Source organism: Lactuca virosa, chromosome 6, assembly GCF_052849685.1.
Source record: "Lactuca virosa cultivar CGN04683 chromosome 6, Lactuca_virosa_CGN04683_v6, whole genome shotgun sequence".
NCBI lineage: Eukaryota > Viridiplantae > Streptophyta > Magnoliopsida > Asterales > Asteraceae > Lactuca > Lactuca virosa.
The window spans coordinates 220,486,659-220,499,450 of NC_136431.1; the positions used below are offsets into that span (position 1 = coordinate 220,486,659).

General features: G+C 39.9%; 1 protein-coding gene and 1 pseudogene across 1 annotated transcript in view; one reads left to right on the plus strand and one right to left on the minus strand.

Annotated features, from left to right (window-relative positions):
* Positions 1-1,934: 1,934 nt before the first annotated feature.
* On the minus strand, positions 1,935-4,200 carry LOC145118874 (subtilisin-like protease pseudogene; annotated as a pseudogene).
* Positions 4,201-5,122: 922 nt separating this feature from the next.
* Positions 5,123-12,792, plus strand: part of LOC145122310 (subtilisin-like protease 4) — a 57,209-nt gene continuing 49,539 nt past the window's right edge. The window contains exons 1-2 of the mRNA XM_079057931.1: positions 5,123-5,603; positions 10,976-12,335. Of these exons, the coding sequence (XP_078914057.1) occupies positions 5,123-5,603; positions 10,976-12,335 (1,841 nt within the window). The remainder of the gene's footprint in view (positions 5,604-10,975; positions 12,336-12,792) is intronic.

Here is a 12,792-nt window from a genome sequence, read left to right on the forward strand (position 1 = left end):
TAAGGATATTTAGCCCCAATTAGTTTACGTTATTGGGTTAAACAACTAAGACCCTCCCATCTCGAGTCTAGAAGATGTAGGCAACAACGATCCTACAATCTTCTCCCATGAACACAATGTAATGTACTGATGTGTTTTTTGTGATAAAACAAAAAGACAAAATTGCAAAAATGGTCCCTGTGGTTGTCAATTTTATGTGCTTTTGATCCAAAACGAAATGTTGGTGCACCATTGGTCCAAAATTGGATATTTCTATTGTTTTTGGTCCCTATCAACTTAAAAAGACCATTATGCCCTTATAATTTGTTTTTCCATTTTTTTATCTATTTTTATTCAAAATAAAACTCTCTCTCTCTCTCTCTCTCTCTCTCTCTCTCTCTCTCTCTCTCTCTCTCTCTCTCGGTTCTTTAACTTCATCTATTTAAACACACACATACACAAAATACACAAAATTATGAAGATCCTCGTCCGATGGAGAAAAAGAAATACGAATGGGAACAACCCCAAGGTCAATCGATGGTCCAGTGGTTCAGCTCTTTTGCTCTTCTGTCTCGGAAGAAGGATGCGAAGGAAGGGGGCTCGGTGTGGCTAGGGGTGGTGATGGCGAAGTTGTGATGGCAGCGGGTGGCTCCGCCGCTTCCTCTCTCTTCTATTAGGTAGCTTGATGAGGAACAGATAGAAGGCAGCAGCAGCGTTGGGGTGTTTGATGGTGGTGGGTCACGACAGGGGGAGGCGGAGGAGCTGCCACAGTCGACTGTGGTGGCTCTTTTCGCCGGAGAAGTGAGAAACGAGGGAGAGACGAGTTGGAGATGAAAGGGAGGTCGGGGAAGGGGTTTCGACGACATCAATCGTGGTGGGTGGTGGTGGTTTGCATCGGCGATGGGTGGCAGTAGACTTTTGGTTTTCTTGCTTGCTCTAGAGATTCACGACGATGAAGGGGAAGTAGCGGCCGGTGGGAGGTGTTGGTCGTTTATGGTGGAGCAAAGTGGCCAGAAGGATCATTGAGGTGGGAAGTAGAGTGGTGTAACTTCTTCCTGCTCTTTTTCCGGCACTACAATGGAAAAGATAAGGGGTCAGTATTTTAAGAGATGGGTATAAAGATCATGAGAGAGAGAGAGAGAGGTGGGTTTATTTTGTTTTTGTTTTTCATTTTATTTTAAGAATAAGAAAATAATAAAAGAAATTAAAATATAATTATTTAAGGGGCATATTAGTCATTTTAGGTGGGATGTGGACCAAAAACACAAGAAAATATAATCATAGGGACCAAAACCACACAAGGTATCTAAAATTGGACCAGTGGTGCACCAACATTTCGTTTTGGACCAAAACTACAAAATTTTGCCAACCACAGGGACCATTTTTGCAATTTTGTCAAACAAAAATCTAAAAAAGTGAATGATGGAAAACCAAGCCTAACGACATTAAGCAAACAAAAACCATTTCACAACTAAAGTGATAAATAATTAAAATACTATAGTGCCCCGACATATCTCTCTAACAAATTATTTATTTCCACTCTCTCCAAGGGTGCAAGACCGAAGGGAAGAGATAGTAATCAGTAGGAAAAATAAAACCGCAGGAAGGAAAAAGTAAAACACATACTTTTTTGAGAGGTCGATGATGATAATGTATGTCGAAGTGAAAAAACGCAGTGGAGAGGTCGATGATGATGATGGAGGTGAAAAAACGAAGTTGAATAGGCAAGGGCAATTTGGGAAAGTTTTTTGTTTCTCTCCCAATCAGCCCAATTTTACGGATTGTTTTAGGGGAAGATACTTAATAATGACCGACAATCAGGATTAAATGTGGTTGCATTGGAATGATAATATTAATGACGAACAAAAAGCATAAGTATTATTAATGACGAACATCCATGTTCTTCATCAAAGGAAAAAACCAGATAGATAATGGAAATACAACAAAAACTTGGAAAACGTATATGATGCTTTACAACACTAATTGGTTGTTCCCCTTCAGACAAACTTGATAGAAAATGGAGTTCTGACCGAGTATTTACCAAAACCCCAAGTTATAGATCCTTCCGCATATGGAGTTGTGACCTCAAAATCTCTATTCCGAATGAAGAACGTTTGATATGTCAAACTTTGATTCAATTCAGTGAATTTGAGCTCCGTAGTGCTAATACCTAAAAATAGACCATCTGGAATAGAAAAACTTGTGATGGTGTAATTTGAATTAGCTTCACCAACATTAGTTACTGTCCTTTCGAAGGCTTTTCCATCACCAACTCCAAGAGTAACAACGAAGGATGGATAGTTAATTTCTGCTTCTTCTATTACTTCTGAGCACGTAACTGTTTTCTTCATGATGATTCCAACTTGTTTGCTTGTATATCCTAAACCACACAAAGAAGGTATGTAATCATCCGGTTTTATATCAAAAATCAACCCTGGATCATTAGCTTTTGACGGGTTGACATGACCTGAACCTATGGCAAAGATGTCAGCAGGGAGCTCTCTCTCATCCTCGATTGGGTCACCATTTAGGTTTACCTGACCTGCTGATGTCATGATTGCTGACTTAATAGCTGCAGGAGACCAATTAGGATGTTCGCTCTTCAACAATGCTGATATCCCAGCAAGATGAGGGCATGCCATTGATGTACCTGAAATCATGTTAAATGTTGATTTTGTTTGTGTCTTGTTTTCAACAGATAAAGGCCAAGCTGCAAGAATGTTAACTCCAGGGGCGATAATGTCCGGCTTAATGATACCCGGGCTTGCCATGCTTGGCCCTCTGGATGAAAAAGATGCAACCTCGGGAGCTGTTCTATTCCTAATTACAGTTCCATGAAATGTGATTGTAGCAACAGGAGATGGGATTGAAATCAAATATGTCTTGATTGAGACACCGGATTCATAACCAACATGTGATGCAGGAAGAACATGAGCATCTGCTACTGTGGAAACCCCATCTGTGACTTGATTATGTAGAATCATGGCAGCTCCTCCTGCCTCTTTTACTGTTTGTCCTTTGTCAATTCTTGATATGCCACCACCTCTATCACATATCACTACCTTTCCTTTGACATCAATGTTGGTTAATGATCCTTTCGCACACCATGCTGCCTGTTGACCACCGGTCAAACCTGGGTAAACCAGAGGCAAAAAGTTTTGAGGGAAATCTTGTGGTTGAAATAAAGATTCTCCATTAAACAAAGCCTTGTTTCCAAGATGAACAGTTGCTCTAATGTTTCTATCAATGGTAGTAGCACCAACTGTGAGAATCCATGGGGCTTCATTTGATAATGTTGAATTGAATGGCCCGGAGTTTCCAGCTGAAAAACTTACAAATATTCCATTTTGAATAGCACTAAATGCACCAACCGCAATACCATCTTCATAAAATGGAACAGAAGCTCCACCAAGTGAGAGTGAAATCACATCTACTCCTTCTGCAATGGCTGCATCCATGGCTGCTAAGATGTTACTTTCAGAACAAACAAAATCATCACAGACTATACATGGCCACGTGAGCAAGGGGTGCCATCCCCACTGCAGTGCCTTTAGCCATTCCAAATACATTAGCACCATCCACAAAGCTTCCAGCAGCAGTACTAGAAGTGTGGGTCCCATGTCCCTCTTTATCAAGCGGTGAACTATTAGTAAAATCCCTTGCGCCAATCAACTTGTTGTTACACCCTGCAACTTCACATTTACCTTTTCATTTTTGAGGAGGAGGAGGGACTCCTTTGTCATCAAAAGAAGGATGACCTGGTGTAATTCCAGTGTCTAGAACCCCGATTATGATTCCCTTTTCGTAGTTTGATCCTCTCCAGAATCCGAAATTTTGGTGTAACCCCAAGAATCTGGGAGTATGTGTTGTATGGAGCTTGTACATTCTTTCAGGTCTTGCAGATACAAATCCATCTATAATTTTCATTGCTTTTACTTAATCTACAGACAGCTTGGCTGCAAACCCTATGAACACATTGTGATATGCATGAATGATGCTCGGTTTTTTATTCGATCCGATACTGCTTGATGATAAAAAAGAATGGTACCAACTTTGTAGGTCTTCTGGTTTAGCAAACACTATGCCATTAGGAGATTCTAAATTGACAATATATGTTTCTGCTTGGTTGGCATTTGCAGAAGTGGTGTCAAAGATGCTTGTGAAAGTTAGGATGAATAAAACATAAAGTTCTGGTAAAACGTTATATCTCTTCCTCTCCATGATTATTGAAAATTTTGAGCGTATTTCTCATCTGATGTTTATGGATTCGATATATATAGCACATGGGGGATGTTGTTAGAGACAGCTTACTTCATTGATGATATTTGGATTTTGGCATTTCTTTTTGGATTGTGGGATAGGGCTGATTTAATTGGGTGAATGGATGATATATATTTGATCTTTCTTGTTGGATTTTGGGGAAGTCTTACAAAGTAAGCAGCGATAGTGATTACTTTAATAGTAGCATTGTTTGAACTGTTCTAACAAGGAGGGAGTAAGTTACTTTCATATCTTAGCAAGAATACAAGCACTGTTTTTAATTGACTGTTTTCTTGATTTTGGCAAAAGTTAAGGACTGGGATTATTTTGCCTTAAATATAGACAACCATGGAGGTCCACTTTGAAGCCCATTTATGATTTCGTAGCCCATCAGCCCATTTCACAAATCATTTAAAATTTATGGCTACTTTATGATAAACAAAATCATATTGCATTCATATAGATAACTTATTTAACTTTCTTTAGTCTTGGGAAATAGAATTGAGGTTATTTTGGTTGGTTGGCTCTCTGTGTACGCAATTTGACCATCATTTCCATGTTGACCTTATATATATATATATATATATATATATATATATATATATATATATATATATATATATATAAATGAACATGTGTTTTTTTATATATTTAATATGCAGATCTACATCTACCAAAAGCTAATTACTTTTTCTTATTATAAGTCTTTGGATCTAACTACAAAAACTTAACCCAAAACTTAAAATGTTCAAGTAATATGTATTTGCTAAAACTACTTACACCCTCATACAAATTATAAACAAAGTTCTTAAAAAACCATATGTAGCAAATTACTCTAAACCTCCATCTTGACTTCTCCACGATCTGTAACCGCCTGTCACAGATGACTATCAACACACGCCAAATTTTCATCCAACTACTCCTTACATTCTTTGTTACCATTGCTGCAGGAGGTACTGAATCTAAAAAGACACGTGTCAGTAGTACTGGCTTGAAAAATTACATTGTCCATGTAAAGAGACAAGTAGCTTCGCTATCTACAGTAAGCAGCGAAGATCTGAAGGCATACCATCGATCATTTCTTCCCTTTAATATTCGTCTTGCATCCTCGGAGAAAGATGAACCATTACTTTACTCATACCAAAACGTGGTCAGTAGTTTTGCAGCAAGACTCACTGATGCCGATATTGAAGCCATGAGTAAAAGAGATGGGTTTGTATCAGCTCGTGAAGAAAGAATCTTGAAGCTTCAGACGACTCATACCCCAAAATTCTTGGGTTTGCATCAGAAATCAGGAAGTTGGAAAGAATCCGAGTTTGGGAAGGGTAGCATCATTGGAATATTAGATGCTGGGATTATACCAAATCTGTTGGGGTTGGAAAACTCTTCTATTAAACACTAAAATAGAATTACAATAGGAGGAGCAACTCTCATACTCAACTATTACAAAAAACCAACCCTCTCACTAACACTCTCACTCTAAGTGTTATATTATCTGTTTCTCTGTGTTTGGGATGCTTTACAACTGAAGATGAAGCCTCTATTTATACCCATGGCAGCCACCATTTGTGTAACCTTCATTAATTGTGTTCATCATAGGGTAGGAAGAAAAACTTGTCACTGTAGGTTTCATTTTGTCAACAAAGATGGCTACTGTAGCTTTGGAGGCTTTGGAGGCTGGAATACAACAAATCTCCCCCTCCAGTCTTCGCCCAACAATCCTCATCACAACTATGTCAACACATAGTTTGTGTTTATCTTGTGTCACCACCTTTGTCAACATGTCTGCAGGATTGTTGTTGGTGTTGATCTTTAACAACTTCAATTCTCGTCCCTCAATTGCTTCTCTAAGCCAGTGATAACGAATATCAATATGTTTTGTGCGGGAATGGTACATCGAGTTCTTACTCAGGTCCATAGCACTCTGACTATCGCAATGAATGATGTACTCTTCTTGTGGAAAGCCTAATTCTTGAAGAAACCGTTTCATCCATATAAGCTCCTTCCTAGCTTCAACAGCAGCAATATACTCGGCTTCTGTTGTTGACAATCCGACACACTTCTGTAACTTGGATTGCCACGAGATAGCTTCCCCTGCCAAAGTGAAAATGTAACTTGATGTAGATTTTCTATTATCAAGATCTCCTGCCATATCGGCATCTGTGTAACCTTCCACGATTGGCTTTGCTCCCCCGTAGCATAAACATAGTTTCGAACTACCCTTTAGGTATCAAAGTATCCATTTGACTGCTTCCCAATGTTGTCTTCCCGGATTAGCTAGATATCTACTCACAACACCGACAGCATGAGCAATATCTGGTCTTGTACACACCATTGCGTACATAAGACTTCCTACGGCTGAGGAATAGGGGATTGCCTTCATCTCTTCTTTTTCTTTCTCAGAAGAGGGATATTTTTTCTTACTCAACTTGAAGTGATTATCCAAGGGTGTTCCAACGGGCTTGGCATTTTCCATGTTGAACCTTTTGATCACATGTTCAACATACTCCTCCTGTGATAGGAACAATTTTCTAGATTTTCTATCACGGATAATTTTCATGCCCAGTATCTATTGTGATGGGCCTAAGTCTTTCATATCAAAGAACTTATACAAATCCTTCTTCAAGTTGTTGATCATCGTTGCATCTTGACCCACTATCAACATATCATCCACGTAGAGCAAAAGGATGACAAAGTTCCCATCTGGAAACTTCTTCAGATAGACGCTGTGGTCTGCAACGGTTCTCTTGTACTCGTGATTCATCATAAATGAATCAAACTTCTTGTACCACTGCCTTGGGGCTTGCTTAAGACCATAAATACTCTTCTTTAATTTGCAGACGAGATGCTCTTTCTTTGGGACTTTAAAGCCATCAGGCTGCTCCATGTATATTTCTTCATCCAAATCACCATGGAGAAAGGTTGTTTTCACATCCATCTGCTCAAGTTCAAGATCTAGACTGACAACTAATCTGAGTACAACTCGAATAGACATCATCTTCACAACCGGCGAAAAAATTTCATCAAAGTCGATTCCTTCTTTTTGTTGGAAACCTTTGACAAAGAGTCTCGCCTTATACTTCATAGTATTTCTCTTGCCGTCTTTCTTCAACTTGAAAACCCACTTGTTTTTTAAGGCTTTCTTTCCTTTGGGGAGTTTCACCAACTCATATGTTTGATTCTTCTGCAAAGAATTCATTTCTTCTTCCATGGCCTTCTGCCAATTTGCTTTGTCAATATGAGATTGAGCTTCTTGAAAGCTCTCTGGCTCCCCCTCACTAGTAAGAAGGATGTACTTTGAAGTCGGATATCTTGTTGATGGAGCACGAACTCTTTCAGATCGTCTAACTTGAGTTCCTTCGTTTGTAACTTATGGAAATGTATCTAAAGTATCATGGGGTGGAAGCTCCCCCTGCTCAACACCTTCTTGATTTTCATCATCAACTTCTTCATCCTCTTCTTCAGTGGAAACATCATCTTTATTTTCAGATATTATATCTGACACTTTGGAGCTTTGTTGTTTGTTAACCGGTGCCTTGAAATCATAATACTGGTTTTCAAAGAAAACCACATCTCTACTTCGAATAACCTTCTTTAGTTCTGGGTCCCATAGCCTGTACCCGAACTCTTCATCTCCATATCCAATAAAGATGCATGGAGTGGATTTGAGGTCCAACTTCTTCCGCAATTCACTTGATGCATGTGTGAATGCCTTGCACCCAAATACTCTCAAGTGAGCATATGAGAGGTCTTTACCCATCGATATCTTCTCTGGAACTTCAAAATTCAGTGGAACGGAAGGTGACCTATTTATTAGATAGCAAGCTGTCAATAAAGCTTCACCCCAGAATGGCTTTGGGAGTTTAGTCATGCTGAGCATGCATCGAACTTTTTCAACAATGGTGTGATTCATTCGTTTTGCTACACCATTGTGTTGTGGGGTTCGTGGGACAGTCTTTTCATGTCTGATACCATGTTCCGTGCAATATGTAGAGAACTCACAGGAATAGTACTCGCCTCCATTATCTGATCGGAGACATTTCAATTCCTTGCCTGTTTGTCTTTCCATAATTGCATGAAAAGCTTTGAAGCGGTCCAATACTTGGTCCTTCGTCCTCAGACAGTATGCCCATACCTTTCGTGATGCATCGTCAATGAATGCCACAAAATACCGACTTCCACCAAGAGATTCTACTTCAATGGGTCCACATACGTCAGAGTGGACAAGGCTCAACAACTCAGAGCGGTTCTTTCTTGTGGAGCTAAAGGAAACTCTATGTTGTTTCCCAAATAGGCAGTATTCACAAGGATCCAGGGCAACATCTTTTGCCATTGAAATGGACTCCTTCTTTGCAAGAGTCGTCAATCCCTTCTCGCTCATGTGGCCTAGTCTTCTATGCCACAAGTTTGGTGATGTCCCTTCTTCAATAACATTGAGACTTGGTTGAAGTAGCTTCGCATGACTTTTATAAAGAGTACCATCAAGTTGTCCCCTTGCAACAACCATAGCACCTTTTAACAACTTCCAGATGCCATTTTTGAATTGATTATCATATCCTTGAACATCAAGAGCTCCAACTGAGATAAGATTCATTCTCAGCTCTGGGACATGTCGAACATCTTTCAGCACCAATGTACATCCAAAATTGATCTTTAAATGCACATCACCAATACCAGGAATGCTTTAGAAACTAGTGTTTCCCATCTTCACAGTATCATGGTCTCCGGGTTTATAAGTAGTGAATAAATCCCGGTTTGGAGTCGAATGATATGATGCAGCACTATCAATCACTCACTCATCATTATGAGTTCCAACATGTAGGTATGTTTCCTCCTCGTATGTAACAAGGGAAACGTCTTGTGTTATGGTGACCATGGTTTCACCATTCTCCCTACTTGAATTCTGGCTTATCTCGGGCTGCTCTCGTAAGAACCTTCGGCAATCACTCCTTTTGTGGCCATAATAATTACAGTGATTGCAATAGCCTTCGAACCATGTATTTGAAGATTTACCTCACTCTCGTGATTTCCCTCGGTCTCGTGATTTCCCAAGATCTTGGGATCTTCCTCTACTTTGACCATGTCTGCCTCTACCTCTACCTCGACCTCGACCTCCAGTTCTGCCTCCGCCTCTTTCTTTGTTTTCTGACACTAGGGCAAAAGATTGGTCTGTACCAGCTTCTTTCCTTCTGGCTTCCTCATTCATTAGGGCGTCTGTGACCATCTCTATTGTCACTTTACCACCAGGGGCATAATTGCTGAGAGTAACAACAAGCGTCTCCCAATTATCTGGTAGAGAACTCAAGAGTAATATGGCTTGTTCCTTGTCTTTGAGAGCCCAATCAGCAGCACCGAGCTGGTTTACGAGATCCTGGAACTGACTCGTATGCTCGGTTATGGACGTACCACTTCATAACTTGTGGTTTACAAGGCACCTCATCAACAAGGTCTTGTTGTGTGCCGTCTTTTCCTGATACATATTCTCGAGCTTCTCCCAAAGTTTGTACGCGTTTGTCTCTTGAGAGACATGATGAAAAACATTATGGTCGATCCATTGTCGAATTTGTGCCACCGTTTTCCTGTTTATTCTCGTCCAAACTTCGTCTGTCTTCGTGTCGGGTTTGACGCCTTTCTTTTCTATAGGCTCTGCTAAATCTTTCAGATTAAGCAAATCTTCCATCCTTGGCTTCCACATGTTGTAATTTGTGGGCGTAAGTCGAACCATCGTAATCGTACTTGTATATTCCATCGAAAATAATTACAAATTTATTTTACAAATATTTCGAGGAAAATTTAGATAAAACCAAGCTCTCGGTTGGATTCGGGAGCGTCAAAAATGGTGGGGTAGAGTTTTCCAGGGTTAAAATATACTTTCTGGAAAAGTTATGTGCTAATTTGTAACTTTTCCGAACAATAGGGGGTAAACTGTAATTTTCGGAACTTACAGGGGCCAATCTGAAACGTTTCTGCGAACTAGGGACCTTTCTGAAACTTTTCAGAACTCCAGGGGCGAAAACAGTTATTTTCAGAACAACAGGGACCGAACTGCAGTTTTTCAGAAACAGAGGCACATGTGTACAACTTTCTGGAACTTCAGGGGCTAAACTGCAACTTTCTGAAATTCCGGTCAATGATGACGTCACTAATGACGTCACTCCTTCTCTGGCGGTCTTCTCCGGCCACCTGGTTTTTCCGGCGACTTTTCCGGCGCGATTTGACCAACTTTGACCGGCGATTTGGAGGTCTTCCCGTGGTCAAAAAAATTACGAAAAATATACTTTCGAAATCCTTGAAGCGAGACCTTTCTAATGGTTTTCCCAGAAACTGATTTTGAGACAAAAAAAAATTGACGAAAAAACAGAGAAATTCTTAAAGAATTCCCTGGACACCAAACCAAGCTCTGATACCAGTTGTTGGGGTTGGAAAACTCTTCTATTAAACACTAAAATAGAATTACAATAGGATGAGCAACTCTCACACTCAACTATTATAAAAAACCAACCCTCTCACTAACACTCTCACTCTAAGTGTTATATTATCTGTTTCTCTGTGTTTGGGATGCTTCACAACGGAAGATGAAGCCTCTGTTTATACCCATGGCAGCCACCATTTGTGCAACCTTCATTAATCGTGTTCATCATAGGGTAGGAAGAAAAACTTGTCACCGTAGGTTTCATTTTGTCAACAAAGATGGCTATTGTAGCTTTGGAGGCTTTGGAGGCTGGAACACAACAAGATCATGCTTCATTTAGCGACCATGGAATGCCACCTCCACCTTCTAAATGGAAAGGAAGGTGTGAGTTCAATGCATCAAGCTGCAACAACAAACTCATTAGCGCAAGATCCTTTACAATTGCTGCAAATGCAATGGCTTCAAATATAAGCACGACACCAATAGATGAATTTGGACATGGGACACATACTGCAAGCACAGTTGTTGAACGATTTGTTAAGAATGCAGAAGCGCTCGGTGGTGCTATAGGTGGAACAGCCGTCGGAATGGCACCGTATGCTCATCTGGCAATTTACAAAGTATGCTCCAATGGAGATTGCCCTGACAGTGACATACTGGCGGGGCTTGATGCAGCAGTGGCTGATGGAGTTGACGTGATATCAATGTCTCTTGAGTTGGATGAAAAAGTGCCCTTTTTTCAGGACAACATCGCGATAGCTTCATTTGCTGCAGATCAGAAAGGAATCTTTGTGAGTTGTGCAGTAGGGAACTCTGGTTCGATCAATGGCACTGCAACAAATCTAGCATTGTGGGTTCTAATCGGTGGTGCTAGCACCACCGATCGGAAAATCAAAGCCACCGCAAAACTGGGAAACAATAAAGAATTTGATGGTGAATCTTTATTTCAGCCGAAAGGCTCCCCTTCTTCTCCACTTTCACCACTCATGTATGCTGGTGCTAATGAGAAACAAGATTCCAAGTTATGTGTCAACGGATCACTTGAAGGTATGGATGTCAAAGGAAAAGTTGTGTTGTGTGAGAGAGGTGTGACAGCAAGAATAGACAAAGGAGAAGTGGTGAACAAGGCAGGTGGTGCAGCTATGATATTGATGAATCAAGAAGAAGAAGGATTCAGCCTAAATGCTGATGAACACGACCTCCCTACAACACATGTGAGTTATGCAGCTGGAGAAAAGATCAAAGCTTACATTAACTCAACAGTAATACCAATGGCAGCTTTATTGTTCAAAGGAACAGTAATCGGAGATCCTTTAGCTCCATTTGTGGCTGCATTCTCTTCTAGAGGCCCAAATACAGTGAGCCCAAGAATTCTGAAACCGGACATTATTGGACCAGGAGTAAGCATTCTAGCAGCATGGGGAAGCATTAGCAGCAGAGTACCCTCATTTGACCTGCTGTCTGGAACGTCAATGTCATGCCCGTATCTCAGCGGTGTTGCAACACTGTTGAAAGCTACTCATCCTAATTGGACACCAGCATCTATAAATTCGGCTATAATGACATCTGCATACCTTATCAATCTCAAAGGTACACCAATAGTAGATGAAACACTCCAACCAACTGACCTATTTGCTACGGGTTCGGGTCTTGTTAACCCATCAAAAGCCAATGATCCTGGATTGATCTTGTTTAGCTGTCAAACCAACAAATAATGGGATAAAATAATAACAATAAAATTCAAGTCACTGTTACTTCATACACTAGAGATAGTATAGAGTAAGCAGGGTCGGTCCACAGGAATACGGGACTTCTTATTTAGCCATATTCTCACACATCATACAAACAAAAATTAAAATGGGGGATTGTGTTTGAACTCGAATTAAATTTCATAAATAAGCAAGATTGATAACAAAACTCAGTAAAAGAAATACATTTCCGATTCTGATTCCTATACATGTATTATGTTGAAAGATGTAATATGATTATAACTCATGTTCAATCTAGGTTGGTAATTTAGATATTAATAAACTCTAATATCCAAAATGACAAAAGTATTTTATTCAAAACAAGTTCTTCAAATAAAACTTCATTTAATTGATTCAATTCAAATAAGTTCTTGCATCAAATCATTAAATGAC